Raw genomic sequence first — 20,418 nt, 5'->3', positions numbered from 1 at the left:
CCAAACCTCCAGCTCCTTACTCTAAATCTATTCCCCCTGCCTCATTGTGGAGCCCTCCACTAGGACTCTTTATTCACCGTTATGATATGGGCTGCTTTCAGCACTTCCAATCCAATCTCACTTACTCAGGGTCCCCACTATCAGTGTGTCTCCTTCCCTGGCTCACCATCATCCATCCCTTTGTCTGCCAGACTGGGCTCTGTCTCCACCTGATGACAATTTCTGATGAAGGGCTTTTGCTCAAAGCGTCGATTCTCCTGCTCCTCGGATGCTGCCTGACCTGCTGTGCTTTTCCAGCACCGCCCTCTCGACTCTGATCTCCAGCATCTGCAAGTCCTCACTTTTGCCTCTGTCTCCACCTGTCCACTCAACCATTCCCCTGCCATCAGCATAAATAACACCTTTTCCTAGCTACGGTCAGTTCTGAAGGAGGATGACTGGACTCCAAATGTTAACTCTGTTTCTCTCTCCACACCTGCAGACCTGCTGAGTTTCTCCAACAATTTCTATTTGTGCTGGTTTTGCCTGAAAACATTAAATCTGCAGTTGTACATGTGCACCACGAAAGGGGGGGGGGGGGGCACCATGGGCTCCAGAATCCACTAGGAGCCCAGACTTACACCCGCAGGACCAGTCTTTACACAACTGAAAGAGACCCTTTGGCCCATCGGATCCATGCTGTCATCAAGCATCCATAGATACATGCAGATACAGAGAATTGTAATGCACAGGTACAGGCACTTCAGTCCACTGTGTCTGTGCTGTCTCTTCTAAACTAATCCCATCTGACTGCACATGATCCACATTCCTCTGTTCCCTGTCCCTTCATGTGTCTGGCTAAAACATTGCAAGCATATCTGCTTCTACCACCCCCACAGGAGTGCGTTCCAGGGACCTACCACCTCCTGTGTAAAATTATTCCCTTTAAACATTTTTCCTCTCACCCTAAACTTTGAATTTGATATCCCCCTCCCCCCAGGAAAAAGACTCCAACTATCCACCCTATCCCTGCCTCTCATAATTTGATGCACTTCGATGAGGTCACCGCTCAGCCTCCGACACTCTAGCGAAAACAATCCCAGTCTGTCCAACCTCTCCTTACAGGTAATACACTTCAGTTATAACCCGATCTTCCTTAGCCTTGTATGCTAATCCTATCTTCCTTAGCCTGGTATGCCACTATGTTTCAAGCACTCATTGAATTATTTCTTGAGAGTCTTCAGGGTTCCTGCTTCTCCCACCATTTCTAGATGCCCACCACCCTTTGGGTGAAAAGATATTTTCTTGAGTTCCCTCCAAACTTCCAGCTCCTTACCTTAAATCTCTTCCCCCTCCTCTCGTTGTGGTGCCCTTTTCTAAGACTCCCTATGCACCCTGTCGATGCGCCTCAGAGTTTTGTACACCCCTATCCAGTTCTCCTCCCCTAGCCTTCTCTGCTGGAAGGATAACAAAAGGAGACCATTCAGCTCTTCAAGCCATCTCCCCCTGATCTCCCCCTGAACTTCATTCAGCCATCTTAATTCGATATCTTTCAATTTCCTTCACCAACAAAAGGAGAGTAAGCTCTGGTTTGAGATTTCCAGTTGATGCCCAGCCCCAACAGGAAGAGGGATGAGGGAGCTGCTGAGTGAGGTTGAGAGTGGGGGGCATAGGCCATGGAGGTGGGAGGAGGGGATTGGAGGTGGGGGTGAATGGAGGTAGGGTGGGGGTGAATGAATCCATGGTAGAACTGTGTATTTTGTTTGCTGTATCCATTGATTTAATCATCTTCAATTATATCCTATGACTACAATCCCCTCGCTCTGATTGTACACACCTCTGAATGGTGTTAGACCCCTCTCTGTACCCTGGGGTACTCCTTGCCCCAAATCAAGGCAGCATTAGCAGCTAATCTTCAACATTTTCATCTGAAAGGAACGAGGCGAAATGCATTCTATAAAACTGAGACTGATTTAAAATTGCTACCTTCTTCAGCCGCAGTGAAAGCACATCGATCTGGAACTTTCTCCATGTTTCTCTCTCCACTGACGTCGCCAGACCTGCTGAGATGCTGCAGCATTTTCTACTTTTTGTGTGTCAAACCATTTTGCTACCGATCAGATTCTGCAGCTAAGGGGTGTTTTTGTTTCGTCATTCACAGGATGTGGGTGTCACTGGTCAGTTCTTGCCCCATCCCTAATTGCCCAGGGGGCAGCTAAAAGTCAACCACGTTGCTGTGGGGCTGGAGTCACATGTAGGCCAGACCAGGTAAGGATGGCAATTTCCTTCCCTAAAGGACATTCATGAACCAGATAGGTTTTTCCTGATGATTGGCAATAGATTCATGGTCATCATTAGAGTCTTAATTCCAAATATTTATTGAATTCAAATTCCACCATCCGCCATGACAGGATTGGAACACAGGTCCCCAGAACATTCCCTGGGTCTCTGGATTAATAGTTCAAGCCAAAAGGAAGGTAAGGGTTTCGTGACAGATCAGGCAAGGTGTTTAGCATGCTTGCCATTATTACTCAGACCATTGAGTCTGGGAGTTGGGATTGTGCAGGAGGATTGTACATGTTGAGGTTGCACAGGACATTGGTAAGGCCTCTTCTGCTGGACTGTACGCTGTTCCTTTTAATAGGAAGGCTATTATGAAGCTGGAGAGGGATCGGAAGAGTTTTAGCAGAATGCTGCCGGGATTGGAGGGTTGAGTAATAAGGAGAGGCTGGGGCACTTTCCCCTGGAGCATAGGGGCCTGAGGGACGACCTTATAGAGATTTATAAAATCACGAGGGGTATAGATAAGGTGAATGGCAGATGTCTTTTCTCTAGGGTGGGGGAATTGAAGACTAAGGGGTGTAGTTTTAAGGTGAGAGGCAAAAGATGTAAAAAAAGGCATGAGGGGCAACTTTTTTACACAGTCGGTGGTTTATGTGTGGACTGAACTTCCTGAGGAAGTGGTGGATGTGGGTACAGTTACAACATTGAAAAGACTTTTGGATAAGTTCATGAATGGGAAAGGTTTGGAGGGATATGGGCCAGGAGCAGGCAGATGGGACTAGTTTAGTTTGGGATTATGTTCGGCATGGACTGGTTGGACCGGAGGGTCTGTTTCCGTGCTGTGTGACTCTATGACTCTATCTAATGGAACAAGCCAGAGTCCTGCTCGTGTCCCAGCTGAAGGATCCTGACCATCTCAGCAGACCAGCAGCGTGCTGGCTGGACATTTCCTGTTTGTAAATCTCAGGTTTCCAGCACCTGCAGTGATTGATTTGTATGTTTAGGGGGTCCTGCTGACACAGGGTGAGGAGTGGGTGGGTGGGGGGGGGGGGGGGCGGGGTTGGAGGGACGGGGACAGGTAAACCAAATCGTCACTCTTTGGTGGCACTGTCTGGGGACAGGTGGCCCGAGAGAGTTAGGCAGCATTGCCTTTCCTGAGGTTCTCGCTGTCTCCCAGCCAGCTGGGGGTGGGGGCAGTGCCTCAGTAGAGCGGATGTAATATAATCGGATAAACTCTTTGGCATATGCTGTGAAACATGTTGTACATTTCCGTCATTCGACAGAGCTCGGGGAAGGTTAAGCTGTCATCTGTTTCGAACACTTTCCTCTCCCTCCTCAGTCTCAGAAGCCCTGTAAAATGGCTGCAGTTTTAATGTAGCTTTACTGACAGATTTGGTGACAATTACAAGCCTTGATGACTTTGAGACGGTCTGTTTACAATGAGCTTTTCCAGTGCTTCAGCCGGGACATTTATCCTGCACAGAGGCAGAAGCAGGGAACAAATTAATCAACGAGGTAAAAACAATGACTGCAGATGCTGGGAACCAGATTCTGGATCAGTGGTGCTGGAAGAGCACAGCAGTTCAGGCAGCATCCAACGAGCAGCGAAATCGACGTTTCGAGCAAAAGTCCTTCATCAGGAATAAAGGCAGTGAGCCTGAAGGGTGGAGAGATAAGCAATCAACTCTACCCCACACTGAGCTACTGGACTAAGATGTTCTCCTCTCTCTGTTGGAAAATGGAGGCACTGACTGAAAGGACTTAAAGAATATCCTATCCTTTAATGAACAATAAATCCATCAAAACTCGATACCTTCTGCAGACAAAATGTCAGAGAGACAATTCTGGATAGACAGAGATTTCCATCGGGGACATGACTCCACACAACTAGCTCTTGCGTTGGCGTTGTGTTCTCTGCCACATGGTTATCAAAGGTAGCATTCCATGGAGAGGCCACTTGAGGCCAGAGTAATTGGTCTGCACGCCTGCTAATTCAAAGCAGCATTCACGAGGGCCAACTTTGGTCTCACCCCCACGGGGTTACAGGTCGGAGTGTAGGATGGGGAAGATTCACTCAAATTCCCTGCCAGCCCACGGATGATAATCACTGCTTGTGATGCCCACTGAGTTGATAAGCCCACTGAGCATGGGGGAGATACAGTGGCAGGCTCCACCCTCTGTGAAGAGGACAAGCTGTTGGAATGGTGTGGGGGTGATGGTGGGGAAGGTGGAGGGAGGGTTGGGTGGGTGGGGGGGCGATGACAAGCTTTTCTGAGCAAGCGGCTTTGCCCACCTCAAGGTCTTCTCCAAGCCCTTGCCCGACCCCGGTATGACCCAGGAGCAGGTGATCAGCTCCACTTCATCGAGGCATTGCTTACAGAACAGTGTCACCTCTTGTAATTGGTCCTCCAGTCTCAGAGCAGAGTAACGATGGCAATGCCAGGGGGATTTGAGACGAATGAAGGCCTCAACTACTCTTTTCTCAGCAGATTCTCTCATTGATATCATTGTGAACAGCTCCCAATTTGCCATCCAAGTGAATTTCTGTGAGATCACAGAGACTCTGTATTCCAGAACAGGGCACCTCACCACATTCCTATGAAAATGAGTACAGGAATGGGAACAAGGGTTTTATATCCCAGCATTCCCATAATGACAGCCACACTGTAACCAGGAACAGGAAGCAGCCAATACGCTGCCCAGAGCCCTCAAGCTGAGACCCACGCCCAGGGGCCATCCTACTGGCTATAGACATCATCAATACAAGGGCACAGCCCCTGCAACAAGGGTTTGGTGACCCCTGCAAATTAGGCAGAATGTGGTCAGCACCTCCTCTCCCACACTGAGGAATAAGGCCAGATATACCACCCTCTCCCATACTGAGGAATAAGGCCAGATATACAACGCTCTCCCACACTGAGGAAGATGGTCAGATATTCCCCCTTCTCTCCCACACTGAGGAATATGGCCAGATATACCGCCCCCCCTCCCACACTGAGGAATATGGCCAGATATACCGCCCCCCCTCCCACACTGAGGAAGATGGTCAGATATACCGCCCCCCCTCCCACACTGAGGAAGATGGTCAGATATACCCTCCCTCTCCCACTCTGAGGGAGATGGTCAGACGTACCCCCCCTCCTCTCCCACACTGAGGAAGATGGTCAGATATACCTCCCTCCTCTCCCACACTGAGGAAGATGGTCAAATATACCCCCCACCTCTCCCACACTGAGGAATATGGCCAGATATACCCCCCTCCTCTCCCACACTGAGGAAGATGGTCAAATATACCCCCCACCTCTCCCACACTGAGGAATATGGCCAGATATACTCCCCTCCTCTCCCACACTGAGGGAGATGGTCAGATATACCACCCGTCCTCTCCCACACTCAGGAAGATGGTCAGATATACCACCCGTCCTCACTCACACTGAGGGAGATGGTCAGATATACCCTCCCTCTCCCACACTGAGGGGGATGGTCAGATATACCCTCCCTCTCCCACACTGAGGGGGATGGTCAGGTATACCCTCCCTCTCCCACACTGAGGAAGATGGTCAGCTATACCCCCTCCTCACCCACACTGAGAAAGATGATCAGATATACCCTCCCTCTCCCACACTGAGGGAGATGGTCAGATATACCTCCCCCCTCTCCCACATTGAGGAAGATGGTCAGGTATATCCCCTCCTCTCCCACACTGAGGGAGATGGTCAGATATACCCTCCTCACCCACACTGAGGAATATGGCCAGATTTACCACCCTCACCCACACTGAGGGAGATGGTCAGATATACCCCCCTCCTCTCCCACACTGAGGAATATGGCCAGATATACCACCCTCTCCCACACTGAAGAAGATGGTCAGGTATACCCCCTCCTCACCCACACTGAGAAAGATGATCAGATACACCCTCCCTCTCCCACACTGAGGAAGATGGTCAGGTATGCCCCCTCCTCACCCACACTGAGGGAGATGGTTAGATATACCCCCCTCCTCTCCCACACTGAGGGAGATGGTCAGATATACCCCCCTCCTCCCCCACACTGAGGGAGATGGTCAGATATACCCCCCTCCTCCCCCACACTGAGGAAGATGGTCAGATATACCCCCCTCCTCTCCCACACTGAGGAAGATGGTCAGATATACCCCCCTCACCCTCACACTGAGGAAGATGGTCAGATATACCCCCCTCCTCTCCCACACTGAGGAAGATGGTCAGATATACCCCTCTCTCCCACACTGAGGGAGATGGTCAGATATATCCCCCTTCTCTCCCTCAGTGCGGGAGGAAGATAGTCAGATATAACCCCCTCTCCCACACTGAGGAACATGGTCTGATATAAGCCTCTCCTCTCCCACACTGAGGAATATGGCCAGATAAACCACCCTCCTCTCCCACACTGAGGGAGATGGTCAGATATAGCCCCCTCCTCTCCCACACTGTTTCCTCAGCAATCAAACAACCAGATGCTTCTAATGGTGAAAAAAAACCACCCCAGTTTGTCATCTCTTCAACATTAAAAGTAAGTGTGGAAAGTGAAACTTTAAAAGCCCCCATGTCTCTCGGTTACCTCGGCTGCTGCTCCTTTGCCATCATGTGGGGCCTTTTCCATGGATCTTTGAAGTTCCTCTTGTATGTGTCAGGCAAAATCTTAGCCACCTCTGTGAAGAGATCAGAGTTCAGAGTGGACCAGTGCAGCACTCCCTCAGTACTGACCCTCGGACAGTGCAGCACTCCCTCAGTACATACCCTCGGGCAGTGCAGCACTCCCTCAGTACAGACCCTCGGACAGTGCAGCACTCCCTCAGTACTGACCCTCGGACAGTGTGGCACTCCCTCAGTATTGACCCTCTGACAGTGAAGCACCCCCTCAGTACTAACCCTCGGACAGTGCGGCACCCCCTCAGTACTGACCCTCGGATAGTGCAGCATTCCCTCAGTACTGACCCTCGGACAGTGCAGCATTCCGTCAGTATTGACCCTTGGACAGTGTGGCACACCCTCAGTACTGACCGTCTGACAATGCAGCACTCTCTCAGTATTGACTCTCTGACAGTGCAGCACTCCCTCAGTACTGACCTTGGATAGTGCAGCACCCCCTCAGTACTGACCCTCTGACAGTGCAACACACCCTCAGTACTGACCCTCGGACAGTGCAGCACTTCCTCAGTACTGACCCTCGGACAGTGCAGCACTCCCTCAGTACTGACCCTCGGACAGTGCAGCACTCCCTCAGTACTGACCCTCGGACAGTGCAGCACTCCCTCAGTACTGACCCTCTGATAGCGTTGCTTATTTTCAAACGAGTATCAGTGACCCTGGTTGCCCTGAGTGCAGTATTCACAGTATTAAATCCCGAACGTTTGGTGGAGTGAAGTGTTTTACCTTTCACTGAGTGACATCGGTCAGGGTTATGACCGAAACAGCCTCGCCGTTGTTTCAAATCGGGACAGGGTGTCCCTCCGTTTCTGGGTGGGATGGTGACTAAGCGTGCTCTGTCCCGGCTCCCGAAGCCACACAGAGAGCTGCATTCCGTCCAGTGAGCCCAGGGACCCACAATGCAGTCAATAGCTGTTTGAAAACAGAAAACAAACAAAAGGCAGCCATCAGGTCTTTGGCCTAACGTCAAACACCAATCAATGTCATCTGTCTCTTTCTGACACTCGGCGTCTCACGGCAGGAGAGAGGAGAAACCGTCTGCGCACTTCCTCACGTACAAACATAGATGAAGAAGTAGGCCTTTCGGGCCCTCGTATCTCCTCTGCCATTCAATACAACAAGCTTGATCTGACCTTTGGCCCCCATTCCACCTCCCTGACTGCATTTCTTGTGTTCCTACACTCCCCTAACCATTCAAAACTCAATGTAACTCTGCCCTGACTCTATTCAGAGATCTGGCCTCTGGTTTAGAATTACAAACCCCTAAGGAACAAATTTCTTCTCATCTCTGTTCTAATTGGGAGACTCCTGACCCCATTCCACCCCTCTCCCTAAAGGGGACCCATCCTCTTGGCATCTGCCCTATCAAGCCCCCAACCTCCTCAAAATCCCACGTTTCAATTGGCCCAGACTCCAGTGAGTCCAGGCTCAGTTTTCCCTCCCGCAGGAAGTGGAGGCCGGTTTCTACCTCGCCTTCCATCGGGGCTCCATTATTGATGGATGGAATCGTCGGGTCACACAGCACAGAGCGACCCTTCGGCCCATCGAGTCTGCACCAGCCCACCTACACTATGCCATCTTGAACTGGGGCTGGGAAACCTTGCACCATGACTGCAGCTCTGTCAACCACCGCAGCCTGCATTTATCTAGCACCTTCGATGCAAAACATCCTGAGGTGTCTCACAAGGGTGTGAGCAGAGAGCTGAGCCCCACGGAGAGAGATCTCTGGAGTTGGGTGACCGAGAGATCGGTCAAAGCGATAGATTATAAAGAGCATCCTGGAGAAGGATTGAGAGAGAGGCAGAGAGACTTTGGTAGAAATCCCGGAGCATACAGTTCAGTTGGCAAGAGACCAGAACGCAAAGGAGTTGATTAACTCTGTCACGGATTCCCTGAAAGGTAGTGAATGGAGGTTCAATAATAACTTACCCACGCAGACACGGGGAGAATGTGCAAACTCCACACAGTCAGTCGCCTGAGTCGGGAATTGAACCCGGGTCTCAGGCGCTGTGAGGCAGCAGTGCTAACCACTGTGCCACCGTGCCGCCCACAAATTCGATCATGCTATCAGCACACAAGAGGCTGAGAGGCATCCTTCGGAGTTTTATGGTACGTGGGTGAACACCACGTTCCCCTCTGAGCCACTCACCATCCTGAGTCAGAAATCCTGGAATTCCCTCCCTAAGGGTGTTGCGGGTCAACCCACAGCACATGGACTGCAGCGGTTCAAGAAGGCAGCTCACCCCCACCATCTCAAGGGGCAGCTAGGGCTGGCGCAGTCAGTTCCATCCATGTCCCCTGAATGAAATAAATACAAACTGGCTGAAGGGGTGGTCACTGTGCCCACTGCTCCAGACCTCTCAGTGGCAGTGCTGCCCAGTTATACTCCTGAATAGCTGGCAGACTTGGATAGGGTGGCAGAAAGGCCATCCAGTGTCCAGGGAAATACCGGGTGTGCCACCCCATCGATGGTGATCAGGGGCAGGAAGGGGAGGTGTCCTTTTGCCCACCCAGTACCCTCCAGCACACTCACAACAAAATACATTGAAGACACCATCAAAATTATTCTGGATTTGACTTCAATACTTTTCAAATCTGATCATTTCCAGGTGGATATGACCACAGAACCTGGCAGTTTGGGGCAAAGATAAAATTCTCAGTGAGCAGGGGAAAGGTAGCTCCATCCGCTGTGGGGTCCATTCCCAGGATTGTGGAGATTGTAATAGTATGCGGCTCTCCACAGTCAGGACCCAGCTGTGCACCCCTGCACTCCGAGTGGGACAGTGCTCACTGTGTGGGGCAGTGGTCACTGTGTGGAGCAGTGTTCAATGTGTGGGACAGTGCTCACTGTGTGGGATAGTGCACACTGTGTGGGGCAGTGCACACAGTGCGGGGCAGTGCTCACTGTGTGGGACAGTGCACACTGTGTGGGATAGTGCACACTGTGTGGGGCAGTGCACACTGTGTGGGGCAGTGCTCACTGTGTGGGACAGTGCTCACTGTGTGGGATAGTGCACACTGTGTGGGACAGTGTTCACTGTGTGGGATAGTGCTCACTGTGTGGGGCAGTGCACACTGTGTGGGAAAGTGCACACTGAGTGGGATAGTGCACACTGTGTGGGACAGTGTTCACTGTGTGGGACAGTGCACACTGTGTGGGATAGTGCACACTGTGTGGGACAGTGCACACTGTGTGGGGCAGTGTTCACTGTGTGGGACAGTGCACACTGTGTGGGACAGTGCACAGTGTGGGGCAGTGTTCACTGTGTGGGGCAGTGTTCACTGTGTGGGACAGTGCACACTGTGTGGGATAGTGCTCACCGTGTGGGGCAGTGTTCACTGTGTGGGACAGTGCACACTGTGTGGGATAGTGCTCACCGTGTGGGACAGTGCACACTGTGTGGGATAGTGCACACTGTGTGGGACAGTGCTCACTGTGTGGGACAGTGTTCACTGTGTGGGACAGTGCACACTGTGTGGGATAGTGCTCACTGTGTGGGATAGCGCACACTGTGTGGGATAGTGCTCACTGTGTGGGACAGTGCACACTGTGTGGGATAGTGCACACTGTGTGGGATAGTGCTCGCTGTGTGGGATAGTGCACACTGTGTGGGATAGTGCTCACTGTGTGGGATAGTGCACACTGTGTGGGATAGTGCTCACTGTGTGGGATAGTGCACACTGTGTGGGATAGTGCACACTGTGTGGGATAGTGCTCACTGTGTGGGATAGTGCACACTGTGTGGGATAGTGCACACTGTGTGGGATAGTGCTCACTGAGCTGGCTATGTTTACAGTTTCACCCCCTAATGATACTGCATTTTGCACAACATCAAACAAGCATTTCCCAGGCAGTAATGGGCTCCAGGTGTAGTCACTGTTATTATAGAGAGAAGAGCACACTGTTATGATAGTGGCAAAACCAGAAACCAGGTCAGTTTTAGGAAGCTTGCCCCTTAGGTCCATATTAAATCTTTCCCCTTTCAACTTAAACCTAATCCCTCTACTTTTGGACTCGCCTGTTCAGGGAGGAAGACCTTGTCTATGTACCCGAACCATGCCCCTCAAGATTTTATGAACTGCTATAAGAGGAACATCTCCTCCATTGCCTCGGATCAGATCCATCCTGCAATGAATGTCACCGAAAGACTTGATTGTTGCTTTGCAGTTTGTGGGAGTTTGCTGTGTACACCCTAACATTACAACATCAACTGTTCTCCACGTTCCCTACACCACAACACCGACTGCTCTTCACGTTCCCTGCACCACAACACCGACTGTTCTTCACATTCCCTACACCACAACACTGACTGCTCTTCACTTTCCCTGCACCACAACACCGACTGTTCTTCACGGTTCCTACACCACAACACCGACTGCTCTTCACATTCCCTACACCACAACACCGACTGCTCTTCACGTGCCCTACACCACAACACCGACTGCTCTTCATGTTCCCTGCACCACAACACCGACTGTTCTTCACGGTTCCTACACCACAACACCGACTGTTCTTCACATTCCCTACACCACAACACCGACTGTTCTTCACATTCCCTACACCACAACACTGACTGTTCTTCACTTTCCCCACACCACAACACTGATTGCTCCTCACGTTCCCTGCACCACAACACCGGCTGTTCTTCACGTTCGCTACACCACAACATCAACTGCTCTTCACGTTCCCTACACCACAACACTGACTGTTCTTCACGTTCCCTACACCACAACACCGACTGCTCTCCACATTCCCTACACCACAACACCGACTGCTCTTCACGTGCCCTACACCGCAACACCGACTGCTCTTCATGTTCCCTGCACCACAACACCAACTGTTCTTCACGTTCCCTACACCACAACACCGACTGTTCTTCACATTCCCTACACCACAACACCGACTGTTCTCAACATTCCCTACACCACAACACCGACTGTTCTTCACGGTTCCTACACCACAACACCGACTGTTCTTCACATTCCCTACACCACAACACTGACTGCTCTTCACGTTCCCTGCACCACAACACCGACTGTTCTTCACGGTTCCTACACCACAACACCGACTGTTCTTCACATTCCCTACACCACAACACCGACTGCTCTTCACGTGCCCTACACCGCAACACCGACTGCTCTTCATGTTCCCTGCACCACAACCCCGACTGCTCTTCACGTGCCCTACACCGCAACACCGACTGCTCTTCATGTTCCCTGCACCACAACACCGACTGTTCTTCACGGTTCCTACACCACAACACCGACTGTTCTTCACATTCCCTACACCACAACACTGACTGTTCTTCACTTTCCCCACACCACAACACTGACTGTTCTTCACGTTCCCTGCACCACAACACCGACTGCTCTTCACGTTCGCTACACCACAACATCAACTGCTCTTCACGTTCCCTGCACCACAACACCGACTGTTCTTCACGGTTCCTACACCACAACACCGACTGTTCTTCACATTCCCTACACCACAACACTGACTATTCCTCACTTTCCCCACACCACAACACCGACTGCTCTTCACGTTCCCTACACCGCAACACCGACTGCTCTTCATGTTCCCTGCACCACAACACCGACTGTTCTTCACGGTTCCTACACCACAATACCGACTGTTCTTCACATTCCCTACACCACAACACCGACTGCTCTTCACGTGCCCTACACCACAACACCGACTGTTCTTCACGTTCCCTACACCACAACACCGACTGCTCTTCATGTTCCCTACACCACAACACCGACTGCTCTTCATGTTCCCTGCACCACAACACCGACTGTTCTTCACGTTCCCTACACCACAACACCGACTGTTCTTCACGTGCCCTACACCACAACACCGACTGTTCTTCACGTGCCCTACACCACAACACCGACTGCTCTTCACGTTCCCTGCACCACAACACTGACTGTTCTTCACGGTTCCTACACCACAATACCGACTACTCTTCATGTTCCCTGCACCACAACACTGACTGCTCTTCATGTTCCCTGCACCACAACACCGACTGTTCTTCACATTCCCTACACCACAACACCGACTGTTCTTCACGGTTCCTACACCACAACACCGACTGTTCTTCACATTCCCTACACCACAACACTGACTGCTCTTCACGTTCCCTGCACCACAACACCGACTGTTCTTCACGGTTCCTACACCACAACACCGACTGTTCTTCACATTCCCTACACCACAACACCGACTGTTCTTCACGTGCCCTACACCGCAACACCGACTGCTCTTCACGTGCCCTACACCGCAACACCGACTGCTCTTCATGTTCCCTTCACCACAACCCCGACTGCTCTTCACGTGCCCTACACCGCAACACCGACTGCTCTTCATGTTCCCTGCACCACAACACCGACTGTTCTTCACGGTTCCTACACCACAACACTGACTGTTCTTCACTTTCCCCACACCACAACACTGACTGTTCTTCACGTTCCCTGCACCACAACACTGACTGTTCTTCACTTTCCCCACACCACAACACCGACTGTTCTTCACATTCCCTACACCACAACACTGACTGTTCTTCACGTTCCCTGCACCACAACACCGGCTGTTCTTCACGTTCGCTACACCACAACATCAACTGCTCTTCACGTTCCCTACACCACAACACCGACTGCTCTTCACGTTCCCTACACCACAACACGACTGTTCTTCACGTTCCCTACACCACAACACCGACTGCTCTCCACATTCCCTACACCACAACACCGACTGCTCTTCACGTGCCCTACACCGCAACACCGACTGCTCTTCATGTTCCCTGCACCACAACACCGACTGTTCTTCACGGTTCCTACACCACAATACCGACTATTCTTCACTTTCCCTACACCACAACACTGACTGCTCTTCACTTTCCCTGCACCACAACACCGACTGCTCTTCACGTGCCCTACACCACAACACCGACTGCTCTTCATGTTCCCTGCACCACAACACCGACTGTTCTTCACGGTTCCTACACCACAATACCGACTGTTCTTCACATTCCCTACACCACAACACTGACTGGTCTTCACTTTCCCTGCACCACAACACCGACTGCTCTTCACGTGCCCTACACCACAACACCGACTGCTCTTCATGTTCCCTGCACCACAACACCGACTGTTCTTCACGTTCCCTACACCACAACACCGACTGTTCTTCACGTGCCCTACACCACAACACCGACTGTTCTTCACGTGCCCTACACCACAACACCGACTGCTCTTCATGTTCCCTGCACCACAACACCGACTGTTCTTCACGGTTCCTACACCACAATACCGACTGTTCTTCACATTCCCTACACCACAACACTGACTGCTCTTCACTTTCCCTGCACCACAACACCGACTGCTCTTCACGTGCCCTACACCACAACACCGACTGCTCTTCATGTTCCCTGCACCACAACACCGACTGTTCTTCACGTGCCCTACACCACAACACCGACTGTTCTTCACGGTTCCTACACCACAACACCGACTGTTCTTCACATTCCCTGCACCACAACACTGACTGTTCTTCAGGGGCTGGCCCCCAGTCGCTGTGACATAAAGAACCAAGCAAATGTACAGCCCAGGAATACGCCCTTTGGCCTCCAAACCTGTGCCAATACAAACCCACTGTCTAACCCTATCCCCCAATGCACTGCACAGTGAAGTGAAATTGTCAAATGGCGTTATCAGCTCACAGTATTTCTTCCCATAAGTATATCTGTGGAACATTTTTAAGTGGGCTGTTTATTAGAGGGAAACAAGGACAATCCCATCTCCAAACATAGTGTCACATGCAGTTTGCTGTTTTAACTTGAGCTGAGGCCAGCAGCACCTCTGGAAGGAGCCCACTCTCTGTGTGTTACAGAAAGGCACAAGGGGAGCTTCGAACCTTCTCTTGAACACTTCCTTTTTGAACTGGTATTGGCTTTCATTCCAGTGGGAGCAGACAGCTGCACTTCTAACACAGTGTCAAGGACCACCTGGATACAAGGACACTTTCATTATCCAGCAGGGAGCGACACCAAAAGGATGGCCTGGGGGGAGATGGAGAAAGAGAGGGGAGGGGGAGGGTTGGAGGGAGGGGCAATAACACCATCTCCGATGGTTATGTTTCCCCTGCTGTTCTCCTCATGACCCACACAGTGTTATTTTGATATTCCTGACCCCTTTAGTACCACAAAGATCAGTTAAGTGTCAAAGATTTGACCAGGATGAGCAAATGTTATGTTTCACGGAAAATCAAGTGGACGGCCCCATGACCCAACAGGTCAACAATTCCACTGATGCCTTTAACATTCCTGTTAACATTCCTGCCTGTTCTTCCTTTCATCATCAGCTCAGAGTTCAGACCCTGCACTTCATCAGTTTCTGGAGGGTGGTGATTCAGGGCTGATTCTGAATAGGAAGGAGAATTTGTGAGAAGAATTACTCCTTCGGGCTCCTCAGGATAGTGGGTCATAGACCACTCTCAGCCCTCATTGTTTATGGATTGCACAGGGCAATACTGAACACCGGACTCCACCCTGTAACATCATACCCTGCCATGCTATGCCAATGTCTCACCTCTTTCTCACTGACTTACTGCACTGGCTAGACCATTTCAGCTGGCCACTGTCTACTCCCCCTGTAGCCATCCAATCCCAGCCTTTGGACAGAGGGGACTGCAAGGTGGATTAGCAGATTAGCAAGTGTTCAATCTTTAAACCACTGTACAAAAAGCAACCAACAATGACCAGCGCTCAAATGGTTAAAATATGCGGGTTAGTTGCATCGAATCAGCTGGGCATCGCTTTGTTTTAGTAAATGAGGTTTGATCTAACTGAGGTAATTGAATGATTTAAAAAAGTAAATTCAGCCAACCCATCAGCTCGACCAGTGGATTCACACAGGGGAGAATCCATTCACCTGAAACGTGTCCACTCTCCAGAACTGTGACCTACACCTGAACTGTGACCTACACCTGAACTGTGGCCTACACCTGAACTGTGACCTACGCCTGAACTGAGACCTACACCTGAACTGTGACCCATACCTGAACTGTGACCCATACCTGAATTGTGACCTATATCTGAACTGTGACCTACATCTGAACTATGACCTATGTCTGAACTGATTAACACCTGACCTGTGACCCATACCTGAACTGACCCATACCTGAATTGTGACCTATATCTGAACTGTGACCTACATCTGAACTATGACCTATGTCTGAACTATGATTAACACCTGACCTGTGACCCATACCTGAACTGTGACCCATACCTGAATTGTGACCTATATCTGAACTGTGACCTACATCTGAACTATGACCTATGTCTGAACTATGATTAACACCTGACCTCTGACCTACACCTGAACTGTGACCTACACCTAAATGGGATCCAATCACCTGAACTGTGACCATACCACAGAACTGTAACCTACACCTGAACTGTAACCTACACCTGAACTTTAACCTACACCTGAACTGTGTCTGTACTCCTGAGCCTATTGGGGATTGGTGATGAGGGGTTCCAGAACAGCCTCACACACTCTTAATATGAGAGCAAAGCCATTCAGGCCTGTCCAAAAATATTTCTTCACACAAATGCAATGGAAATCTGGATCTTTCCCCCAGGAAAATATTGAGTTGGGGGTGGGAAGTCCATTGAAATTTTCCAAAATATTATCAGTAATCAGTTGGGCTAACTTCCAAAGTTACAGAAGCAAGGCAGGGATTTTTTTTTATATGTACAGACAGAAGTGACAAGATCTAGAGAGTAGCAAGAAGTATTTGGTGGTCTAATTGTCCAGCATTTGGGCGCAGTAAAGAAATCTCCAAATCTCCCGTGCTGAGCGATGTATGGCATGCGGCTTACAAGAGTTTCTGTGGCTAGTATTTGCTGGAGTAGTTTACTGGCCTATTACAGGGGTCGGATCTCCAGGGTGTCACCTTCCAGACCATTTCTGCTTGGCCTGGAGACTCTCCCACTGTTACCACGTGTTACAGATGTATCAGCAGGGATTACAGCTGTACATTACAAATGCACCTTCCTTAGCTATTGAGTCATGGACTGGAACTTGAACCTGGGGTTTCCTGGCTCAGAGTCCTTGATACCACCTTGTGTCTAGTGCCATAAGTAGATATTGTTAGGAGACAGGATCAGGCATAATCTAACAGAGTGGCAGAACTGACTTGGGGGTGTTGAATGGTTTCTGTAGCATACATAATTCACAATAGTAAACACAGGAGGAGCCTTATAACTCAATGTTAAAATGACCCCTTGTACTGCTTTTGGGTGAGTCATAGATTCATAGAGCTATGCTGTATGGAAGCAAGCCTTTCGGTCAAACTTGTCCATGCCGACCAGATATCCTAAATTAATCTAGTCTCATTTGCCAGCACTTGGCCCACATCCCTCTAAACCCTTCCTATTTACGTACGCATTCAGCCTTTTTAATGTTATCATTGTACCAGTTTCAATCCATACACACACCTGCATGAAAAGGTTGCGCCCCTCAGGTCCTTTTTAAATCTTACCCCTCGCACTTTAAACCTATGCCCTCTAGTTTTGGACTCTCCCACCCTGGGGAAAAGACCTTGACTATTCACCTTATCAACGCCCTTCATGAGTTTATAAACCTCTATAAACCTCAGCCTTACTGTGAATATGTACAATGGAGTGGTCACTGTTAAGTTTTAAAAATTAATGGAAAAGGATCAGCATTTTATAAAAGTTAATATTCTTAAATGGAGTGTGGCAAATGTTAATGCAATGGGACATGAGCTTTCAGAAGTTGACTGGAGTAGATTGTTCAAGTAAAAAGCGAGGTCTGCAGATGCTGGAGATCACAGCTGAAAATGTGTTGCTGGTTAAAGCACAGCAGGTCAGGCAGCATCCAAGGAACAGGAAATTCGACGTTTCGGACCAGAGCCCTTCATCAGGAATGAAGAGAGGGTACCAGGCAGGCTCAGATAAAAGGTAGGGGGGAGGGACTTGGGGGAGGGGCGATGGAGATGTGATAGGTGGAAGGAGGTCAAGGTGAGGGTGATAGGCCGGAGAGGGAGTGGGGGCGGAGAGGTCAGGAAGAGGATTGCAGGTTAGGAGGGCGGTGCTGAGTCCAAGGGAATCGACTGAGACAAGGTGGGGGGAGGGGAAATGAGGAAACTGGAGAAATCCGAGTTCATCCCTTGTGGCTGGGGGGTTCCCAGGCAGAAGATGAGGCGCTCTTCCTCCAACCGTCGTGTTGTTATGTTCTGGCGATGGAGGAGTCCAAGGACCTGCATGTCTTCGGTGGAGTGGGAGGGAGAGTTAAAGTGTTGAGCCACGGGGTGGTTGGGTTGGTTGGTTCGGGCGTCCCAGAGGTGTTCCCTGAAGCGTTCTGCAAGTAGGCGGCCTGTCTCCCCAATATAGAGGAGGCCACATCGGGTGCAGTGGATGCAATAGATGATGTGTGTGGAGGTACAGGTGAACTTGTGGCAGATATGGAAGGATCCCTTGGGGCCTTGGAGAGAAGTAAGGGAGGAGGTGTGGGCGCAAGATTGTTTGCAGGTAAAGGAATAACTAACAAGTGGGAGGATTTCACAGTGAGATAGCGAGAGTTCAGAAACACTATATGTTCCTGTAAGAGGGAAGGGTCAGGCTGGTAAGAGTAAGGAACAATGAATGAATGAAGGTATTGAAGTTCTAGTCAAGAATAAGAAAGAATCGTATAGACAACAGAGATCAAATGAATCTCTCGAAAAGTATAAAGAGTGGCAGGGCATTCTTAAGTGGGACATCAGGAAGGAGAAGAGAGAATATGAGATAGATTTGATAGATAAAGTTAAAGATATTCCAAAGAGATTCTACAAGTTCATTAAGAGCAAATGAGCAACTAAAGGAAGAATAGGGCTCCCTAAAGATCAATGAGGTCATCTATATGCTGAGCTTCAGGTGATGGGAGAGGTACTAGACTAATATTTTGCATCAGATTTTACTGTGGAGAAGGAAAGGAGGCTAGAGAACTCAGGGAAATCAATATTGATGCTTTGGAAGCAGCTCGCATCACTGAAGGTGCTGGAGGTTTTAGAAAACATTAAGGTGGATAAATCTCCAGGACTTGATCAAGCATGTCCCAGGACATTGTGGAAAGTTAGGGAAGAAATTAAAATTAGAATTACTGTCACACTTACTTACTTGCAAGGCCTCTAGCAGAAATGTTCATGTCATCTATAATCATGGGTGAGGTGCTGGAAGACTGGAGGGCGGCTGATGTTGTGCCTTTATTGAATAAAGACTGTAAGGAGAAGCCTGGGAAGTGTAGACAGCTGAGTCCGGCATTGATGGTGGGTACATTTTTGGAGGGGATTCTGAAAGGTAGGATTGAGATGGATTTGGAGAGGCAAGGACTAATTAGGGATAGTCAGCATGGCATTGTGGGAAGGAATTTGTGTCTCACAAACTTGATTGAGTTTTTTGACTGTGGAAGTAACCAAAAAGATTGAAGGGGGTAGAGCAGTTGACATTGTTTACATGGACTTTAGTAAAGCCTTTGCCAAGATTCCGAATGATAAGCTAATTAGTAAAGTTAGACCACATGGGATTCAGGGTAAGCTTACCAACTGGATATACAATTGGCTTTGGCTTTCAGGTAGGAGCCAGAGGACTGTGTTTCTTGGACTGGAGGTCCGTAACCAATGGTGTTCCACGGGAATCGATGCTGGGTCCGCTTCTGTTTGTCATTTATATAAACGATTTGTGTGAGAATATTGGAGGCTTGGTTAGTAAGTTTGCTAATGACACCAAAATTGGAGGTGGACAGTGAAGAAGGTTATTTAAGGTTACAAATGGATCTTGATCAATTGAGTCAAAGGACTGAGAAGTGGCAGATGGAGTTTAATTTGGATAAACGTGAGATATTGCATTTTGGTAAAACAAACAAAGGGCAGGATTTATGGAGTTAATGGTAGGGCCCTGGATAGTGTTGTCGAACAGGGAGCCCCAGGGGTTCAGGTACATAATTCTTTGAAATTTGCATCTCAGGTGGACAGGGATGGTGTTGATCACACTTGCCTTCATTGCTCAGACCTTTGAGTCTAGGTTGTCAGGAGACCATGTTGGGGTTGTACATGATGTTGGTCAGGCCCCTTCAAGAGCACTGTGTGCAGTTCTGATCGCCCTATTATAGGAAGGATATTATTAAATTGGAGAGGGTTCAGAAAAGATTTAACAAGATGTTGCTGGGAATGAAGGGTTTGAGTCACAAAAAAGGCTGGAGAATTGGGGTCTTCCTTCACTGGCATGAATGAGTTTGAAGGATGTCCTTATGGAGGTTTATAAGATCATGAGGGATACAGATACGGTGAATAGCTAGGAGTTCAAAACTAGGGGGCATAGATGAGAGGAGAAAGATTTAAAAAGGACGTGAGGGGCAATGTTTTTACACAGAGAGTGGTTTGTGTGTGGAATGAATTGCCAGAGGGAGTGGTGGGCGCAGGTAAAGT

The 20,418-nt window shown here is 49.6% G+C and overlaps 1 protein-coding gene across 1 annotated transcript in view; it reads right to left on the bottom strand.

The window, feature by feature from the left end:
• si:dkey-178e17.3 (somatomedin-B and thrombospondin type-1 domain-containing protein) overlaps positions 1 to 20,418 on the bottom strand; it is a 136,974-nt gene that overhangs the window by 18,449 nt on the left and 98,107 nt on the right. Inside the window, exons 2-3 of the mRNA XM_060843916.1 lie at positions 7,656 to 7,841; positions 6,841 to 6,931 (exon numbers count right to left, since the gene is read on the bottom strand). Coding sequence (XP_060699899.1) covers positions 6,841 to 6,931; positions 7,656 to 7,841 — 277 coding nt within the window. The remainder of the gene's footprint in view (positions 1 to 6,840; positions 6,932 to 7,655; positions 7,842 to 20,418) is intronic.

The sequence above is a fragment of the Hemiscyllium ocellatum genome, chromosome 24, assembly GCF_020745735.1.
Source record: "Hemiscyllium ocellatum isolate sHemOce1 chromosome 24, sHemOce1.pat.X.cur, whole genome shotgun sequence".
Taxonomy (NCBI): Eukaryota; Metazoa; Chordata; class Chondrichthyes; order Orectolobiformes; family Hemiscylliidae; genus Hemiscyllium; species Hemiscyllium ocellatum.
This window is presented reverse-complemented; position numbering and strand designations above follow the sequence as displayed.